Here is a 20,627-nt window from a genome sequence, read left to right on the forward strand (position 1 = left end):
CATGGCCATGGAGAGAGGGGACATGGCCCCAGAGGGGGGACACGGCCATGGAGGGGGACACAGCCTCGGAGAGGGACACGGCCTCAGAGGGGCGTCTGGAGCTGGGAGGCCTGCAGTACCCTGAGCTCAAGAGGCTCCAGCCAGGGTCTTGATGCAGCTCCTCTGACCCCAACATACAGCTTCGCCACAGATGAGGGAAGTAGAAGCTGCCCCCCATAAGTTTCCAGCCTATGAGGATGGTCAACGCAGACAGGAGACCATGGCCCAAAACGCAACACCAAGGTGGGGGAAAACACGGGCCACAAGGCAGAATGGCCCCATGAGGTGCAACCCGATCACAGAAAGCACGGGGAGGAGAAACAGGCAGAGGAGAGCAGACGTAGCACGGAGATAGGACCAGCAGACAGCACGGGGCGGGCAAGGGAGAGTGAGCCTGCCACCGGCAGAACGACAGTGGGAGAAAACCCAACCCCACACCGCACCAGAGCCCGGCGAGGAGAAAGCCGGATCCGGGTCTCCATGTATTTCAAGGCACACCTTAAACAAGAGAGAAGACACCAACCAACATGCTCACAGGGCCTCGAGTATGGAGAGAACTGACCAGATGGCCAGCGGCTGACAGCTGAGCCGGACAAGCACCGGCCGAGAGCTGCCCCTCAAGGACCACCCTCCTGACCGCACTGCCTGAGGAGAGAGTGAGGCCGAGGACATTGCCTCAGCCCAGCCACCCTTCCTGGGAAAGGCCACCGACGCCGTGGACACAGAAGACCCCGGGTCGCAGGAACCAAGCAGGGGGGAGACCGGACGGCCCTCACAGCAGACGGCGACCCAAGTCAGGGCACGGCGAGGAGGCTGCCCGTGGGGAGACCACACGTACACCCCCGTGCACACACACACACTGGCGGATGAGTGGATGGGGGGCGCATGCCCTGCCAGCCCCGTCGGAACGCTGCCAAGGCCGCGAGCAGAGGAGGTGCGGGGGGCAGTAGGCGGCCCTGGCCACCAGAGGGGGCGGGGAGGGAGGGCAGGCCGCCAGGAGACCCGCCCTGCTGCTCAGGAGCAGGGGACTCGGGGGCACCACTGGGGCAACGACAAAGGAAGTGCAAGAAATCACAACCGTGAAAGCAAGCCACCGCACAAGACAAGGCCTCCGGGAACTGCCGCCTCTGGCCCAGGAGACGCCCGGGCCACACGCATGGGAGGGCGCTCCCCTGAGCCTTTTCTGAGCTTTGGGTCAGAGCTGCTCAATGGAAACCGGCGACTGAACTGTCTCATGAGTGACCGGGTGGGGCCCTGGGGACCAAGTCTCCCTCGTGGGAACTGGGGAGCTGACTCTCCAGAAGAGCTTTGTGGTTCCTTTGTTTTCAAAGTTAGGATTCACTTTACTATTTTACTATTAATATTACTATGTTACTACTGCTGCTGCTATGTTAATATTACTATGTTACAAAATTTAAAAAACCATATGGGTTTCCTTGAGGCTTTATTACCTCACTTATAGAACTAGAAAATGTTCATAGCCACTTTGTGGTTAGGGGGCTCTTTGATTCGCATTTGCTTCACAATTAAATGCCACTTAAACGTTACTGGTTTAAGGTGTACAGATGTAACACACTATTTCATCTTCCAAGAGTGCACTTTAAATGCCTTCCTTGCTGAGTAAAGTGTCTCTAGGTAACTTTAAACAAATCTAATAACAATAATAACTAAATATGAAAGAAAGGCTACACCGAACCTACAACACAGCCTCCAGGGACCCCAAGGCCCCACCCCAGAGGCAGGGCGTCCCCTGGGTCTCAAGCTCCCCAACCTCTGAGTTCACATCTCACTCCTTGTAGCTGCTGTGCTGTGAAAACAGAAAACCAGAAGTTTCTGCTTAAAGCTGCTTAAAGTGACATGTCAGATCAAGCACATGAGAAAAAGGCCTGGTTCACAGTGGGGTGCGGGCAGGGCACTCACGGTTGTACAAGGTGACCACGTGCAGGCAGTTGAGCAGCTGCCGCTTGTACTCATGGATCCTCTTCACGTGCACGTCAAACATGGACGAGGGGTTGACCTTCACCCCATACTGCTTCTCCAGGAAGGCGGAGAACTTGACCTTATTTTCCTGGGAGAACAGAGGTAAGGACAGTGGGGTGTCCACAGGGCTGAGCCTATGAGCCCGTCAGAGACGCGGTAGGGAGGGGCCGCTCCAGGGAGGACATGGAGGGACGAGGGTCCACGTGGGCAGAAGTGGGGAAGCATGACCCTGAGAGTGGATCTGCACAAGGGCTCAGAGCTAAGCGAGAAACCAGACCAACAAGCAAACCCTGGGAGAGAAGCGAGGGTGAGAAAAGCAGAAAAGGAGACGAGAAGACAGGGATGGAGACCCTGAAGTGAGCACTGTTTCTGGGCCCCCAGGGCCAGGCCAGTGGCGTAGCAGAGGGTCAGTCTCGGTCTTCAGAGGCTGTCCAGAGAGCCAGGCTGCCTGGCTGTGAGGTGGCTATGGGGGATCTGGGGGCGCAGACAGCAGCTCGAGTGGAGATGCGGGGCCTGCATCTATTCCCACGTGCTTCCCCCAAGACAAGCTCTCCCAGAGGACCCAGGGCCCCTCCACAGGGCTGAGTGGGGGCTGGGCTCCTGGCCCCATGCAGGGCCTACCTGCTTGACCTGGGCCACGTCCCTGATGAGCGCCTCGTCCCCGACCAGCGGCAGCAGCTTCTTCAGTTGGCTCAGATCTGTCAGGAAACCCTCCCCGATTCTCTGCAGAACCATGGGGGCGACACAGCTTCTGCGCTCTGCATCCCCTTTGGCCACTCCTCTCCATCACACCCCCTCCCAGGAGATCCTGTACACTGGGGCCGCTCGAGAACACGGGAACAACTCAACAATGACCCCACTCCCAGCTCACACATCTCGTCAGGACTCACAAGCTGGACCTGAAGCCCAGGACCCCCTCTGAACTCCTGCAAGGACCATCAGGTCTGCCGAGCAACCGCCAGGCTGGTCACATCTGTGGGCAGCAGTGCCCACCCCCGACTCATCCAGGAGCCCCCACTCTCCACACGCAAAGGGGTGGGTCACACCCACACAGCCCCATGCAGGCCCAGGGGCACCGGCCTCACCTCCACGATGGTCTCTGCCAGCCCCGGGTTACACAGGAGCAGCCAGCGGCGGGGCGTGATGCCGTTCGTCTTATTCTGGAACTTCTCCGGCTCCAGCTCGTAAAAGTCCTTAAAGCTAAACACACAGAACACAGGTGACTCGGCAAACGTTGGTTGGAACAAGGCGGGCAAAGGGTACAGGGCCCTCTGGAGGGGCCCCGGACCCAGCCTTGCTGTTCTGTCTCCCCAGGAGCCCGACCACCCCAGCAGGTGGTTGGAGCCTGGCCTCCTCCCAGTGGTCCTGACAGTGGGCCACAGACAGACAGTGGGGATAAAACAGTACATCACACAAAGCCTCAGGCCAGCCCTGAGGACGCAGGCCACTAGGCGCTCATGGCAGGTGTCCCACTCGAGGACTCGGATGAAGACTGAAAGACGGAATTGAGATCCCGTCCCGTGGAGAGAGGCTGGAGCAGGGAACCTGCCCTCGGAATCTCTCCTTCCTCTCAGGGATGAGCCCCAGCCCTGACCTCTGCCCTGACCTCAGCCCTGACCTCCCCCCGTCTGGCCCGGGCCCCTCATCCCCAGGCAGGTACTCCAGGAGCAGATCTGCCTGGAGAGACGGAGAACACTGACAGCCGGAGGGCTCCTGGTGACAAGAGGGCTCACCCCCAGCATAGTCCATCGAGCCAGAGGCTCACCCTCCCACCACTGAGCTCTGGGCGGTTACCAGCCTCAGCCACTGCGCTGCAGGTGGCAGGGCTAGGGTGGGAGCCGAAGGGCGCTCCCCACTCACACTGACTGCCTCACGATCTCCGAGTGGATCCTCGCCACGCCGTTCACAGCGTGGGACCCGATGACACACAGGTGCGCCATGTTGATCCGCTTGCAGTCCCCTTCCTCGATCACTGACATCCTCCGCAGGCGGTCCACATCCCCAGGGAACAGGGCGGCCACATGCTGCAAGGACAGAGCGGTGAGCGGGAGGGCAGGAGCTGCTCCCCCAGGCCAGCTGGAGCCCAAGCTGGCTAGCCCTGAGCACGGGGCTGCCTGAGCCCAGGCAGCTGCGGGCTCAGCCTGTGGACTTGGCGGAGCTGAGCAGGTGCTGTGTGACCAACAGGAAGAGATGAAGATGCTGCGCTCGGGGGCCCAGGCAGGATGTAACCACAGTCTAGCAGTGAGAACGCCACTCTTTCACCGAAAGATCAAAAGGAGGAAAATCATCACACCTTAACCCGAAGTCCCCCCGTTCCTGTACGAGCATCCTCTCTATGCGTGACAGAGAAAAGACACAGGTGACTTTTCCCCCATCACCCAAACACTGCAGTGATGTCTCAGGACAAAGCCCTCTGGCATGCCAGGAACAGACACATCTGAACCTCCTCAGATATGAGAAAAAGGGCTCCCCCTAAGCCCAAAAACAGGGCTCCCAGTGGGGAGACAAGCCAACATCTCTGCCAAGGGCCAGCCCCCAGGCCCCAAGTCCTCTGTGAGCAGAGGCTATTCTGTTCAAGAAGCACCTGTTCCAGGCCTGACAGTCCGATACGGAGTGAAGAGGAGGGCCCAGGGGGGCAGGCGCAGCCCTCCTCCCCACATCACGGCAGGACGGGCGGGCCCTGCAGGTGCAGCCCCGCTGCCCTGCCATGCTCACGTCCAGGTGCTTCTGATTGATGGCGTAGATGATGTCCAGGTGCCGCGGCAGCAGCTTCTCAAACATGGACACCGGCCAGCGCTCCAAGGCCTCAGGCAGCACCGTGTGGTTGGTGTACGCACAAGTCTTCTTTGTGATTTCCCAGGCCTGTGACAATCCAGAAACCCCTCAGTGTTCAGAGAAGACCAGCTCCCAACACTGCAGAAACCCCACAGCGTTCAGAGAAGACCAGCTGTCAGACGCCAGGCTGAGGGGCACGTGTATGGTCAGAGGGGCACATGTAGGGTCAGAGGGGCACGTGTAGGGTCGGAGGGGCACGTGTAGGGTCAGAGGCAGGTGCTCAGATGCCACCAGGAAGGGCCCTGCCAGCTGCACATCTCTGCTCTGGGGCCTGGAGCTTCCCAGACCCGTGGTGAGTGCTTTGCTCTCCTGATGTGACCCAGCACATATACCAAACCGATTCACTCTCCTGTCGTGACCCGGGACATACTCGGAACCAAGCACCTCTTCACTACCTGGGAATCGCCCCAGTTTCCTCTGCAAACACGACAGAGCTCCAGGCAGCTTTATTTCCACCAAACGGACTTCACACCTGTGGTCCAGGGACTGCTGGTGAAGAGCGCGGCCCTGCCCTCTGCTGTCCAGAGGTGAACTGCACCAGCTCAGCCCCACCCAAAGGTGCACCCCAAACCAAAAAGGGGGTAAAATGGCTTTATATGTTGATTTAATTTAGTGCTATCAAGAAAACTGCACTAAAGAGTCTAGGACCAAAATAAGTGAGGTGAGGAGAACAAACCCATAAATAAACGATGTATTTCTGTAAGCTGAACACCTCTGGGTCTTTGACCACAGTTCTAAGATGACAAAGCATACGTGAGAAGCTCCGACAAGTGTCAGAATCCTTTTGTCCAGAAAACCGCTCTTCTCTGGCCTTTGCCCTGCCGCCTGTACTCAGCATCCTGCCCTCGGGAGAAACCCCAGAGCCGCTCCTGTACGTCCTCCTACCCCCGGCCCTGTCTTCCCAGGGACAGCGTCCCTCTCTTCCCGAGGCCCCCAGGGAGGCCCTGCTCCATGGCCCAGGACCGGCCCAGTCCTCGGCCCTGCGGTGGGGCGGGGCGCGGAGCTCACCTTGCCCCAGTCCACCTTCTCCACATCCACCAGGATCCGCATGAGCTCAGGGATGGCGAGCGCCGGGTGGGTGTCGTTCAGCTGGATGGCCACCTGCGTTGACATGGGGCGACCCCTTCAGTCCTCTTGACTACTCGTGCAGAACTGGGGTCCTCAGCTGCCCGCCCGCGGAGCCTGGTCACAGGGCCGGCCACGGGCAGTGGATGGCGCGGCATGGGCTCCAGGTCCCAGCGTGGAGCACAGGTTGAGGAGCAGGGAGCAGATTGCCTCGGAATGCTGCTCCCGCCTGGCGGACGCGGGTGGCTGGCCTCTCCACTGAGCCTGCAATCTGGCAGCTCTGCCCAACGGGGCCCTTCACAGCATCCCAGGTCCGGTCTCCGGGGACATGGAGACCCAGGCTGCGGAGCCGCTGCCGGCCCGGCCCGGCCTAGCCTGCCGTGGCCGGAAGGAGGAGGCCCCGCCCGGAAACGGCTGGCTTCGGTCCCCTGCTTGGCCCCTCTGCAAGCGCACCTTGTCTGGGAACGTCTCGAAGGAGGTCCTCACAGGGTCGCGGCAGCCAAACTTGGACGACTTGAAGCGCCGTATGATGTCCTGCAGGGTGGCGGCCACCACGAAGTACTCCTGCTTCAGCCGCAGCTCCTTCCCCTCGAAGAACTGCAGACATGCCCAGAGGACATGTCTGGGCTCAGCCTCGGCCTCGGGCCCTGGGGCCCCCAACCCAGGGCAGGGCCAGGCTGGGGTCCAGCCCAGATCTGGGGCCAAGGTCAGGTGACCCTCAGACAAGGAAGGAGTGCAGCCAGGAGGGGGTCACAGCACCCTACGAGGGCCAAGGCCAGGAACACAACCTCTGGGGTGTGGGCGTCTGGAGGCCTCACACCTGAAGCGGGAGACTCTGCTTGCAATCTTGGGGGGGTGGGATGGGGAGTCGGGGGCATTTTTCCTGTGAGCCCTTCAGCCCAGGGCCTTGTGCTGCTGTGTGCACATATTTCACTGGTAAAATAGAAACCACAGCCACAGAGCTGGGCAAACCTTAAGGGCTTGTCTGCTAAGAATCTGGGGCTGTGGAGCACGTGGCTGAGATCCCCGTCTTGCATGTGGGGAAAGAGCTACAAAGAGCTTTTCAAACCACAACCGTGTGGGTCTCAAGGCATCACTGCAGGACAGCCACTGCCGACAAGTGTGCCCCCCGATTCTTAGGGAGCTACACCAGGTGCCGAAGAGCAGACTCCGGCAGCAGGTGAGGCGAGGGCTGTGGACCTGTCTTTACTGGGAGGACTGGAGGTGTGAGTCTGGGGGCTCCTGGGCCCTGTTGGGGATGCCGTGTCCATCCTCACTCTCAGGAGGTCAGCTGAGACCAGTGTGAGGTACACGGGGGCCCTGATGGAGCCCAGCTTCCTGCACTGAGAGGCAGCACAGATGAGAGTCCCCTTTCCCCCTGGTACCGCAACAGCTGCTCACGTTGTCGTTGGGATACAGGACTCTGGAGATGTTCTCAGCCAGGTTCCGGTCCAGGACCGCCTCGATGTAGCCGCCCACGTTGACTGAGGGCAGAGAGCGGGGTCAGGACCCGCGAGCCTGTCAGGCTCCCAAGCGCCCTGATGGGTCTGAGGACAAGCACTCCTGAGCAGAAGGCGCCCCATGGTTGCTCTGCTGCCCAGCCCCTCCAAGCCCCAGGCCCTGGCTCTTTCTGGAGGACGTGGGATCCCTGGGAAGCCTAAGGCTCACAGGGAACCCGCCCTCAGCCTCTCCCGCGCTGGGGAGCCCTGCAGGCTGTGAGTGCAGCTGGGGTCAGTCTGGGATCAGGCACCAGATGGGAACAGGAGGGACGCACAGTCGTGGAGCTTGAAGTCGTTGGGCGCCTTGGCGGACCACAGCCTCATGGTGTTGACAGTGTCGTTCTTGTAGCCTGGCACTGGGGTGTCGTACGGCATGGCCAGCACCACCTGCCAAGGGAAAGCGTGGTCCCCAACCTGGGCCGTACCCCCCCGAGGCTGGGGTGGCTCCCTCACAGAAGCAGCCTGCCGCTGGTGGCTGCCGCCCGCCCTCCTCTGGCTTCTCTCCTCCTGCCCCGAACAACACCGACCACTCTCCAGGCCTCCTGCATCTCCTACCTTCCATGCCAGTGTCCATGGTCACCTGGCCCTGGGCAGACCCTCCTCCCATGTCCTCAGCCTCCGCCCTCCATGCCTGCCCTTTCACCCCTCAACTCTGCGTAGGCGGCTTCGATTTCGGGACTTCGATTTCCGCTATTTCTGAACATGCCCCATTTCTGTGGAGGCTCCTCCTGGGGCCTTGACCATGAACTTCAGCAAACCAAAGCGGCCTGTGTGCTCCCCACTCCCCATCCCCGTATGCCCGGAAGCACCAGTGCGCTCTAGCCGACAGAGGCACCCCCGCCTCGGGTCCTCGCTGCCCTCGGGCCCTCCTGTGGGGCTGCTCACACTCAGGTCCATTTCCGAGGGTGGCTTCAGGGTGTGAAGGCAGCTCCCAGAGCCACAAAGGACTGGGTGGGGGACTATACCCCAGCCTCATCCTTCCTTCCATCGCCCCACAACCCTGTCCCCGACCCTGGCCTCAACCAGCCTTGCGAAGCATCTGCAAACCGCTCTGGCCCTCTCCAAGGCCTGGCCCCATGGGAAGGCCCTCATTGCGTCCTGCTGGGGTCTCCAGGCCTTCGTTCACTTGTCTTCAACAGGCACACACACCCAGAAGACCAGACTCCTTTTCCCACTTTTTAAAATTAAATACAACTTATTCTGGCATCTTGGGCTACCAGCCTGCCTGGCCTGAGTCCCAGTTCAGACTTGAATCCGGACAGCCCATAAGAACACCTGTGGCTCACAGGCTTGCCCTGTTTTTGCTCATCTCCCCAGATCACTGGACAGCAGACCCTTTCTTACTTACTGCAAACTATCCCCACACCACCGCCCCCTACAAAGCCCTCCTCTGACCCTCCCGCCATCTCTGAGCTGGGGGGACTCTGCGTGTGTGCCCGCCGGGGCCAGCACCATGCTCCTCCAGCACCTGGTGTTTCTGCCCTGGTCCCCCTGTCAGGGGCCCCGCTGGGTGGGGATGCTCCATTCTGCGACATCCGCCCAGGGCTCCCTGCCCAGGGCACTGATGGCTCCAAATAATCAGTGAGCCACACCGGGAGACCCTACCAAGAGCCAGGGCTATGCAGTGAGCGCCAGCCCCGGGACGCAGAGCTGCTCTCACCAACAACCCCCAGCGCCTGCCCCTCCCGGCACCAACCTGCTTGCCACAAAACACCCTGAGACACGGCTCCTGTTAAACTACACGGTCGAGGTCTGAACCGTCCCAGCCAAGTGTGTGGGGAGGCAGCTCCCACAGGGAAGCCCCAAGGGAAGCCCCTGACAGGAGGCAAGTTGAGGGTCCCTGTGCTCAGTGCCCCCCAGGAAGTGCCTGTGGTACCTGCGTGTCCAGCCAGCGCACGCCTTCGGGGCTGTGCTCCACGCGCCCGTAGAAGTGCACCGGCAGCATGTACTCCGGCCGCGCCTTCTCCCAGGGGTTCCCATAGCGCAGCCAGTCGTCGGCCTCCTCCACCTGAAGGGGCAGCAGGTGGGGGGTGGCAGGTGAGGGCAGGTGGCGGGTGAGGGCGGCGGAGACGGCAGGTGAGAGGGGGTGGCAGGTGAGGGGGGAGGCAAGCGAGGGCGGGGGGCAGCAGGTGAAGGGGGACGGCGGTCCTGGGCATTGGTGGGCCCCGCTCTCCACCTGCACCACCACGCCACCTAGACGATCAACCCCAGCATGGAAACACAACTGCAGCTGATTTACAAGGTAAAGATTCCCAATTCTAGTCCAGGCTCTCGATTTAAAAGTGAATGCTTTGGACTATTAGGGCTTCCCTGGTAGCTCAGCTGGTAAAGAATCAGCCTGTAATGCAGGAGACCCTGGTTTGATCCCTGGGTCGGGAAGATCCACTGGAGAAGAGACAGGCTACCCATTCCACTATTCTGGCTTGGAGAATTCTATGGACTGTATAGTCCATGGGGTTGCAAAGAGTCGGACACGACTAAGCAACATTCACTTTCACTTTTGGACTATTAAACAAACTCATATAAAATGCAGAAAACAGATCAAAATAAAAAGACATTAAGAATGCTTTGAATTCAGCAGTAAAAGGGAGAAGTCCTGAGGCACACTGACAAACCTCGAGATGTTACTCGGAGTCCACGCACCACGTGACTCCATCTACATGACGTGACTGGGACAGTCAGGGCACGAAAGACAGCTCTGTGTACACCACACGTCCAGGACAACCAAGTCACAGAGACAGAAAGGAGGCAAGTCCCAAGAAGGAGCATTTGGGTTGTGGGACAGTGGCGTGGCTGAGGTTACTGCTTCCCGAGTCCCCCTCTCAGGACTCCACAGAAGGTGAGCCCCTTCTTCCTGGGGCAGGCAGACACTCATCACAGAACTGGTCCTGCCTTTGACTTCCTGGTGGCAGGAAGGTGTTCCTTCCCTGAACATCAGTGAGATTCCAACATCAGAGCCTAGTCCCCTCTGCAGAGTAGGACCACGAGCTGTCTGCAGAAGCAGCATCTTCTCAAATATAAGAGGCCCAGCCACGCTCTGGCCTGAGCCCGCCAGACGTCCTGTCACCACACAGAAGCCACGTGCATTGAGAACACACGGGCGACAGGCCCTGCTGGCTGAGGGGATGGCACGCAGATCACGGATCGCCCGGGGCCCTCAGCACCCGCCCCGCCTCCTCCGCTCTGCCAAGGGCCGGAACGCAGCCTCCCTGGAGGAGCAGGAAGTCCAGAAGCAGACCTCACAGCGCCTGGTGACCCTCTTGTGTGCTGAGGGCCGCAAGCAAGTGGAAGGAGAGCACCGCACCCACCTGCCAGCCATTGACAATCTTCTGGTTGAAAATCCCAAACTCATAGCGGATCCCGTAGCCATACGCCGCCAGGCCCAGGGTGGCCATCGAGTCAAGGAAGCAGGCTGGAAGTCCAAACACAGGGACGTCAGCAGATCCGAGGCCTCTGAGCCCAGGCCCGGACACAGGCAGACAGACACCCCGTGGTTGGAGGGCAGCCCCAGGGTGACAGGCAGTGGCTCAGTGGGGACCCGGTGGCCTCAAGTCTCATGAAAAGGAAAGGCTGAGGCTGCTGGGCCACCGCTGAGGCTCTTCGGCCTGAGAGCCTACAGCCAAGACAGCATCAACGTGGGGACTACTTGGGGGCGTGGGGAGGGGGACGAACACGAAGGACACTGCCAAAGTCGGCCCGTCTCCACACACCATCCCCGCCCTCAAGTGGGATGCACAGGGCCTTTCCCTGGATGTGGGCAGACCCAGCCAAGGGTGAAGATCTGTGGGATGTTTCATCTGCCAGAAACATGCTGCACTTATAATGTCTGCAGAATTTAACTTGAATTCTGAAGGCATAAACGCACACACGCATGGATCAACGTTAGGGCCTTTGCTCCCTTCACAGGAGGATGCCTCTCAGAAGGGGCGGGCCGGGCCATCGCATGGTACTGTAAACTCTGGGGCCCCACACACTCCAGGGCGGTACAGAATCGATCCTCTCTGCTCTCTGCTGCCCAAGAGCCCAGCAGGACATAGTGCGATCCAGTCTCACTGGGACTGCTGCTTCCACTTCCGAGTTCTTAACCCAGCTCCTTCGCCTCATAAAGGCCGGAAAAAATAATTAAGACAAGAGGGGGAAAAATACCCCAAACTAAAACACACCAAACTGAGGCTGCTCTCAAATTGGGTGAGAAGGGAGCGACAGCTCTGAGAGGAACAGCTCTGCCTCTTCGGGGTAGTCAGCTCACTGCAGTAAGGCAGGAGCCGGTGCTTTAAGTTGGGCTACATTCTTAAATGTGTGTGTGATTCTATCCCTGTCTTCCTCCCAATCAGGAGGGTGGTAGGGATGTCAGAAACCTCTCTCTGCACCAGGTCCCCAGGACTGGCAAGTCTGGTCTCCATAATTATGAAGTGCCCCTTGTATGAAAGAGAATAGTATAAGTTGATTTTTTTCTTCCTACTGGTGGCAAAGATTTCGACTTGGAGGACACACTGTCCCATCCACTCTGAGGGACAAATCTGCCCTGACAGGCCAGTGCTGGGAGCACGGCTGACCTTGGCCTCGCCGTGTGCGAGTGAGCATACTGAGCAAGCGCCGTGTCAGGAAAGACCTATCCTGGACAGAGGCTGGGGTTACCTGCCAGCCTCCCCAGACCTCCGTTCCCCAGGCCAGCGTCCTCTTCTATTTCCTCCAGTTCTTCCAAGTCCAGCCCCAACTGTGAACAGACACAGAGGTAACATTTTAATAGTACTTCATATTTTCCCTCAAGTAATAGGTGGAAAGATATTTAAATCCTGTGAGCTTGTAGCAATCAGAGGTTAGAGGCTGCTTTCTTTTAGACTTGAGAACCAGACATTAAAATTTGGTGTTAAAAGTGGGGAGAAGGGAATGTTCCTACACTGCTGGTGGGAATATAAATTGGTATAGCCACTGGGAGAGTAGTACAGAGGTTTCTCAAAAAATTAAAAAGAGAACTACCATATGATCCTGCAATCCTACTCCTAGGCATGTATCAGTCACAAGAAAACTAACTGGGAAAGACACGTGCACCCCGACGTTTGCTGCATCACTCTTCACAATAGCCAAGACGTGGAAACAACCACCAAAATGTCCACGGAAAGATGAATGGTATGTACCTGAGGAGTATTACTCACCCACAAAAAAGAACGCAATAGTGCCATTTGCAGCAACATGGATGCAACTAGAGATTATCATACCAAACAAAATAAGCCAGACAAAGAAAACTGCTATGTGATAATGCTTATATGTGGAAACCAAAAAATAGTGCAAATAAACTTATTTATAAAATAGGAACTTTGGCCACTTGATGCAAAGAGCTGACTCACTGGAAAAGACCCTGATGCTGGGAAAGCCTGAAGGCAGGAGGAGAAAGGGGACGACAGAGGATGAGATGGTTGGATGGCATCACCAACTCAATGGACATGAGTTTGCGCAAACTCTGGGAGATAGTGAAGGACAGAGGAGTCTGGCAAGCTGTGCAGCTTGGCCAAAGAAAAAGAAAAGAAATATCTAGTGAAATATTTACATGTGAATTATTAAGACATTTGATATTGGCTCTTAAATAACTTGGGAGTGGTGGGGCTTTACAGGAAATAAGACCAGCCATGACTTGGGCTTGAGGACTAGGGAAGCCAGGTGTGTGAAGACGTTCATCATAGCAGACAATTTCCATGTATATTTTAACTTTCCTGTAATTTTAAGTGTGTCCTTGATGGCACACTCAGGAGAGAGTGGCTTCTTTTGAATTTCTAGTTTTTAGTGGAACCCGCTCTGGAACTGGAGCCTGGGGTGGTGCAGCAGTGGGATGTTTTATTCTTTTTTAAAACATTTTTTAAAAAGTCTTTATTGAACGTGTTACAATATTGCTTGTTTTTTGGCGGTGAGGCATGTGGGATCTTAGCTCCTGGTACCTCCTGTTTTGGAAGGTCAAGTCTTAACCTGTGGACCATCAGGGAAGTCTCCCATGTTTTATTTTCACAGTGCATAGTAACTGGGGAGCCTGGGGAGGAGGCCGTCCAGCCCTGCACCATTGACAGTCCAGTTCACAGCCTCTAGTACCCACGTCCTGCCTGAAAGGCAGGCACTGCCAACATGTGCCTGAGATTCCAAGTTCATCATCATGGAAACCTTCCCAACACAAGCTTAACTAAAAGCTAAACAGCAAATGAAACAGCATTTTAGGGGGGAAAAATGTACAATGTTTAAGAAGACACATGCTTCTCTGTATTTTCTATTGCTCATATTAGTCATTCAGTCATGTCCCATTCTTTGCAACTCCATAGACTATAGCCCACCAGGCCCCTCTGTCCATAGAAGCTCTAATACTTTGGCCTGATGCAAAGAGTCAACTCATTGGAGAAGACCCTGATGCTGGGAAAGATTGAGGGCAAGAGGAAAAGGGGATGACAGAGGATGAGATGATTGGATGCCAGCACCGACTCGATGAAGTGAGCTCCAGGAGTTGGTGATGGACAGAGAAGCCTGACGTGCTGCAGCCCATGGGGTTGCAAAGAGTCGTTAATAACTTAGTGACTGAACGACAACAATTCCAAGTAGGAGAGAAGGGCAATTTTACCAGCAGGTGCAGGACAAGTGTCTTTAGGCTGGGAGAGGGGAGCTGGAAGTGGGCCACCAGCTCAATAAAGTAAAGAGAAATGGAATGATATCAGGCATTTCTGCCATGTGGGGTGGGCATGCAACGCGCAATGGTCGAGAAGCTTCAAGTTTCAGCATCACAACCTGCCCCCGTCCCTGCCCTCCGGGCAGTAGCTCCCATCCAGCCTTTCTCTCCTTGAGAAGGCGCGTCACCCACTACATTCCCCCTGCCCCGGGCGTTCAGTCCCAGACGGCAGCACTCGCCTCTGCAGGGCTGGATTAAGGCTCGGTGCTCACCAGAGGCCAACCCAGCAGCCCGGCCCCAGGGACCACACCTGATAGATGGCTTCATCGCAGGCGTTCTGGAGGCCCAGGTTCACCATCGTGTTCTGTAGGGTGCGGCCCATGTAGAATTCCAGGGACAGATAGTAGATGCGCTGAGGGAGCAAGAGGAGGCATCTGAGACAGCTGGCTCTGCCCCACGTACCTGAAGATCCCAGTGCAGAGGCTGCACTCGGCCAACACTGCGCTTACCTGCACCCCTAAAATGGGCTCCCTCCCTTCAGCCTCGGCCAACCTCACCTTTCCAGGGGCTGCCCCCCAGGGAGGGTCCTTCAAAAGCAGATTCTGTGCACTGCCCTTCTTGAGTCCCCAAAGGGACAAAAAGGAACCTCCCCTGAGGGCAGGGAGGTGGGGCAGGGCGATGGTGGGGAACCGACCCCCAGGACAGATGGAGCCCTGTCTGCGCTTGGCGGGGGTGGGCCAGCCCTGCAGGGTGAACAGCTCCTGACAGCTGCACTGGGCACTCAGTGCCAACTGCATGGTCAACACAATGGGACAGACGGATGGACGTGTCTGCCTATTTCCATCTGCTGGCTTTGGGGGACTGAGAGATAAACTTCGGTATAAAAGAAGAGACGCCCACCAACACTCGCTGGGGATCATGCAGGATTCCAACGCTTCCCACGCCTGGAGCCGGCTGCCCCCTTCCCACGCCTGGAGCCCGCTGCCCCCTGCGACTCCCCAGTGGGCCGCGGAAGGCAGTGGCAGAGTGGAGATCCGGCCCACAGAGTCCTGCTCCTACACGGGACCTCCATGCTGCTCCCAGCCATCCAGAGTAAGGCCTTGGGGGGCTTGCCTGGTGGTCCAGTGGTTAAGGCTCCATGCTCCCAACGCAGGGGGCCTGGGTTTGATCCCTGGTTAGGGAACCAGACCCCACAGGCCACAACTAAAGATCCTGAATGCCACAACTAAGACCCAGTGGAGCCAAATAAAGAAATGTATTTAAAAATATATATAATTTAAGAAAACTTTCCATACATATCAAATCTACAAATCGAAAGAACATGCATGGATACAAAAAAAAAAAATAGAGATTTCAGTCTCAGTCAGCCTTTCTTCCACATTTTTTGATCATATGAATGCCTGGCTTCAAAATTCCCATCCATGTTCCAGCGTCCTTTAAGTCACAGACTCATCACAGTGTAACAAGCTTCTCTCTATCCACCACGGCTGTCACTGCTGCTCACGGCCCATTGCCTCTTCCTGACCTTTCATCGTCCTGCACGGTATTTACCCTACACTTGAGCTGATTTATTAGTCTATGGGGTTCCCACGGGGCTTGGTAACCAACGGGCAAACACACCAAGATGACAGTGCCTAGCTGTCTGGGCGAGTGAGCATCTTGTGAACATTCTATTCTCCCAGGCACACACAAGGGGCATTTTCCCCCACCAGCCTCCTTCTGGGGTTCTCCCGAGAGGTTTTATAAGAAGCTGGCAGGTCAGGGATATGGTTGAGATGTTTTCGTTTTGCCTGTAACTATTCATACAAATATGTATTTTAAAAGTTGTAGTTTGATCTTTCCAACTTTTAACTAGCACTAGGAAAATAGCTTGATTATCTCTAAGAGATGGGTGCTGAGGCATAAAAGGTAATCAGCCTTAAAACCTTTGAATCTCTTTCACTTCCCTCCCAAGTTGAACACAGGTGTCCAGGGTTCAGCAGTGTACTGAGTTCTGCAAACAGGCCCAGGAGAGTCTCCTATGGCCCCCTGCACAAGAGGACAGCAGGGACAGCCATGGCACTGGGGACCCTCAAGCACTGTGCCCACTCAGAAGGGACTGAGCAGGGTCAGCCCTGTGATAGGCACCTCTGTAGGCCCTGCCTGGCCGGAGCTCTGGCCTCAAGGTCTGTGCCTTGGTTTCTGCTGCTGTTTTTGCCTGTGTGAGGAGTACTTTTATAACTTCACCACACATGTTGATTTTGCTTTCCCCAGTTTCCTTAAGGTAGTTTGGTGTGAAACCATTAAAATTGAAGGTTCTTGAGAAGCTGGCCGATGACATTTGAACCATACAGACTGGGTCCCATCCTGGCTCCTTCCTGGCAGATGGGGTGACTTGGTCACTTTATGTCCCTGATAGCACCATGTCCACCCTGGACTCAGCAATGCTGGGCCCCTCACCAGGCCAGATTTTCGGGGAGGAGTGTGGAACCTGTAGAACAGGGTGGTAATTCTAGAAAAAAAAGAGCTGAGGGCACAGGCTTGGTCTAAGAAAAAGCCTGGGGGCTCACCTGCAAAGGGCCAATACTTGCTAGCCCCAAACTCTGCTGCTGTGGGCCCACAGCCCTCCAGGCCCAGCCCAGTGTCCCGGCACCATCTTTGCAACCCTGGACAGGGCCTCCCGGCTCTGGGGTTCTGACTGAGGACCAGACACTCATCTCCTGGAGCCTGAGAACAGCAGGGACCCCTTAACCTTGTCACACACCTCTAGGAGGCCATCCCCAGGGCTGAACTAGGTCACTGAAACTTTTGGCTGGGTTCCTTCTTTGCAATACGGCTGTAACAAGTGTTATATGGCCTAAAGGCAGCCTTGATTTTTTTTTATCAATTGGGTTTATTTATTACATGCAGAGCCCACCCCAACAGGTAACATCACAGAAAAGCATCAACAAAGCTCTTCGACAAAAACAGATGAAAACATGATCAATGCAAATATTATACAGCATATTAATCTCCTAAAGGGTTTTAGGGGGCTTCCCTGGTGGCTCAGATGGTAAAGCATCTGCCTGTAATGTGGGAGACCTAGGTTCGATCCCTGGGTTGGGAAGATCCCCTGGAGAAGGAAATGGCAATCCACTCCAGGACTCTTGCCTGGAAAATTCCATGGATGGAGTAGCCTGGTAGGCTACAGTCTGTGGGGTTGCAAACAGTCAGGCACGATGGAGCGACTTCACAAAGAGTCTTAGGAATTAGTGAACTCTATGAACATGGAGTTTAATATAAATAGGTACAGCCTCATTTTGCTCTCTATAGAACTGAGATTAATAATAATAGAACTGGGCTTTCTGAGATCTCCATTTCCTCTCCCTCTCCTAAAAGTGTGTTTAGAGCCCTTGTTTAACAGCAGGGGCTGAACGCTCTGCAGGAAGAGGAAACAAAGAACTTTCTCAACACTCAGGGCAATGAAGCTGGGTGCAGACTGGGGCAATCCACTTCCCCGCCACCAAGAACCCAGTTCTGTCTGTGCCAGGAACATGCAGCCGCACAGTCTCCTGCCATCTTAGCTCACCAGCTGCCCTCCCAGCACAGAGAGGCTCCTGCCAGACAGAACTGGCCCTGATATGACACAGGGACACTGATCACTGACCCAACACAGAGGTCAGCTCCCTCCAGCCTCTCCAAAGCCATAGAGACCCTCTCGTGTCTGTTATCCCACTGCAAGAGGAGAGCTGCTGTGGAGGGGGGTGGCCCCCATACTGGCCAGAGAGCTGAGGCTCACTCCTGTCCTGAGCATGTCTCCACGTCCATGCCACTGCATCCAAGGGGCTTTCTGGAGGAAATGGCTTTCTATATAAAACCACAACTGTGCTCGCATGAGGAGGAAGGGTGGTATCGACCACACAAGTCTTAGAGCCCAACCTACAAAGTCACACTCAGCACGCTCCTTTGGAGTGAAATCCCAAGGAATCTTTCCCCTAATTGGCAGGCTGTGTCTCAATGTAGACCACAAACTTTTTTTTTTTTAACTTTAGGTACTGTTACCTAGGATTAGAACGCAGGTCTGTTTGCTCAAAGTAAATCTGGGAAATGTAAAATAGGATAATATTACAGGATTTGAGAACCTGCAGGGATCTTAGAGATCATTTAGTTCTTCAGGGAACAGATTGACTTTGCGCTCCATGACGTCAATTTTATAGTCCTGGGCCGTCCACCTCACATGCTGCTAAACCCTACCTACGAAGTGCCCACTCGACCCGTCCCAGAGCCAGACAGTCACGGAGGCCTCCTTGTCACTGACTGATAGCCAGAGCCTGATCAATTTATATTAAGTGATCTGGACCATGTCAAACTCCACCTGTGACTCAGCGATATGACTCAGTGTTGTGAACAGAGCTGTGCGTACCTGCTAAGTCGCTGCAGTCGTGTCCGACTCTTTGCGACCCGATGGCTCCTCTCTCCATAGATTCTCCAGGCATGAATACTGGAGTGGGTTGAAATGCCCTCCTCCAAGGAATCTTCCTAACCCAGGAATCAAACCCATGTCTCTTATATCTCCTGCACTGGCAGGCAGGTTCTTAACCACTAGCGACACCTGGGAAGCCCAGTAAACAGAGCTACTTTCACCTTGAAGTGATGTTTCAAGGCTGAGAAAAGATACTCAGCTAAAACTGAAATTATATGTAATTCCCACTCCAGAAGATCTAGTGAAACCTTTCTTCATCCAATCACCTTTCTAAATTTGTCTTCATTTCTCCTGCCCTTTCACCATATTCTAAGAAGCCCCTTCTCTACAAGGTAGAAAAAGCTAACCATCTATTGCCTGCTGTTTACCTGCTTAGTGTCTTAAAATGTATGGGATTCCACATGGGTTAGAGCCTGCTCTGCTTAATGAGGGGGTGGGGGTAGGGTGGGGAAGGAGGTATATCTGAAAAGATGTATAAAGTCCTCTCAGTCTTCTAACTTGTATTTCTTATCAGTGGGACAACCAACAAAGCCGAGTAAGGTCTGCAGGTGACAACACTGTGATGGTGTGAACACCCCAAGTTTTTTCTAAGTGCTCTGCTAGTATAAGGGAGTCTCCCTGATTTTTTTCCAACCACATATTTGAGTTTTTAGAGGGAAAGTGTAGGTTATCAAGTCTAAAACTTACTTTCAAATGGTTCCCAGAAAAAAAAATTGTATTTATAAAGACAGAAGGATATAACAAGTTAAAAATGGGAAATTCAGATAAAGAACATATGGGAATTCTTACATCATTCTTGCAACTTTTGAAAGTCTGAAATCATGCAAAATAAACATTTAAAAAATCATCAAGGATTTCTCTGGCTGTCCAGTGATGAAGACTCTGCCTTCCCAATGTAGGGCACAAATGTTCGATCCCTGGTGGGGGGTCTAACATCCCATATGTCATGTGATGCAGACAAAAAATAAATTTAAAAAATCATCTACAAAGGGCTGGGATACAGAAGTGAGATGGGTTACAACATTTCATAAAGATACAAAAGGCTTGCCATCCACAGCAGCTTGGATAAGTCAGGGCTCCTCACAGAAACAGAATCTACAACATACAGAGATTTATTTAAGGAGCTGGGTCACATAATCACAGAGGTCCAAGACCAAAATCTGGCGAGGTGAGGCATGGAGGAGTGGCATTTGGACTCCAAATGGGGCGTCAGTCTTTGCTCTGTTCAGACCCTCAACTGAATAGAGGCCCATCTACATTACAGAAGATACTACTTTCCTCAAAACCCACTGACTAAATGGTACTCTCACATTTAGTCAGAAAACACCTTTAAACAAACATCCACATTAATATCAGACCAAATATCTGGGCTCCATAGCCCAGCCAAGCTGACACAGAAAATGAACCATCACAGCCTGAAGGAGCAGAGGTTAGGCTGTCTTCTGTGAGAAATCGTGGCACACAGGCAGAGTTTGCCCATCTCATAGACAGTGGCCTCACCCAACCTTCCACTCGGCAAGCTGTCAGGGTAATCAGCAACACGAACCGTCTGCCCCTCCCCAGCTTCTGGCCACAGAAAGTAACTCTGAGCTCTCTGCTATCAGGGAGGCTTGTCCACGGGATATAAGATCAAGTTCACACAGATGGGTGCAAACACATCAGAACACCACAGCCACAACCAGAACCACAGAGTGCAAACACAGAAAACACATCAGAACTGCCGCCTGGGTCAGAAAGATCCCAGTGCCGGTCCCACTCCTGCCTTATTAGAACAGAAGTTCAGAAGTGGGGGTTGTGGGCAGCCAAGAGTATAAAACACTGCTCCAGATTATCTTCCTTCAATTCCCAAATCCAGGAAAGCCATAAGACTGACTGTATTATTTATGATTATCTTACTAGAAACATTTAAGACAGGAGCTTGGGCCCAGTGGTAGAGCTTCTTTTTCTTAGTCTACCATGATTGTTATGCCAAAAACTCATGGAGAAGAGCCATGATAAACTGACCAGTCCATCCACTGCATGGGGTGCCATCGGGCCAGCTGTCTACCTTGTACAACATCTGCTCTAGAAATCCATGGAAGAAATCTCCCACTTGCCCATTCCAGAATCTCTAGTAGAGACTGAG

The 20,627-nt window shown here is 54.8% G+C and overlaps 1 protein-coding gene across 1 annotated transcript in view; it reads right to left on the reverse strand.

The window, feature by feature from the left end:
- PYGB (glycogen phosphorylase B) overlaps positions 1 to 20,627 on the reverse strand; it is a 33,515-nt gene that overhangs the window by 8,516 nt on the left and 4,372 nt on the right. Inside the window, exons 2-14 of the mRNA XM_040248844.1 lie at positions 14,372 to 14,473; positions 12,057 to 12,135; positions 10,727 to 10,830; positions 9,295 to 9,426; positions 7,694 to 7,805; positions 7,321 to 7,403; positions 6,373 to 6,516; positions 5,863 to 5,955; positions 4,735 to 4,881; positions 3,880 to 4,043; positions 3,105 to 3,219; positions 2,641 to 2,742; positions 1,960 to 2,107 (exon numbers count right to left, since the gene is read on the reverse strand). Of these exons, the coding sequence (XP_040104778.1) occupies positions 1,960 to 2,107; positions 2,641 to 2,742; positions 3,105 to 3,219; positions 3,880 to 4,043; positions 4,735 to 4,881; positions 5,863 to 5,955; positions 6,373 to 6,516; positions 7,321 to 7,403; positions 7,694 to 7,805; positions 9,295 to 9,426; positions 10,727 to 10,830; positions 12,057 to 12,135; positions 14,372 to 14,473 (1,525 nt within the window). The remainder of the gene's footprint in view (positions 1 to 1,959; positions 2,108 to 2,640; positions 2,743 to 3,104; positions 3,220 to 3,879; positions 4,044 to 4,734; positions 4,882 to 5,862; positions 5,956 to 6,372; positions 6,517 to 7,320; positions 7,404 to 7,693; positions 7,806 to 9,294; positions 9,427 to 10,726; positions 10,831 to 12,056; positions 12,136 to 14,371; positions 14,474 to 20,627) is intronic.

The sequence above is a fragment of the Oryx dammah genome, unplaced genomic scaffold, assembly GCF_014754425.2.
Source record: "Oryx dammah isolate SB20612 unplaced genomic scaffold, SCBI_Odam_1.1 HiC_scaffold_10, whole genome shotgun sequence".
Lineage (NCBI taxonomy): Eukaryota > Metazoa > Chordata > Mammalia > Artiodactyla > Bovidae > Oryx > Oryx dammah.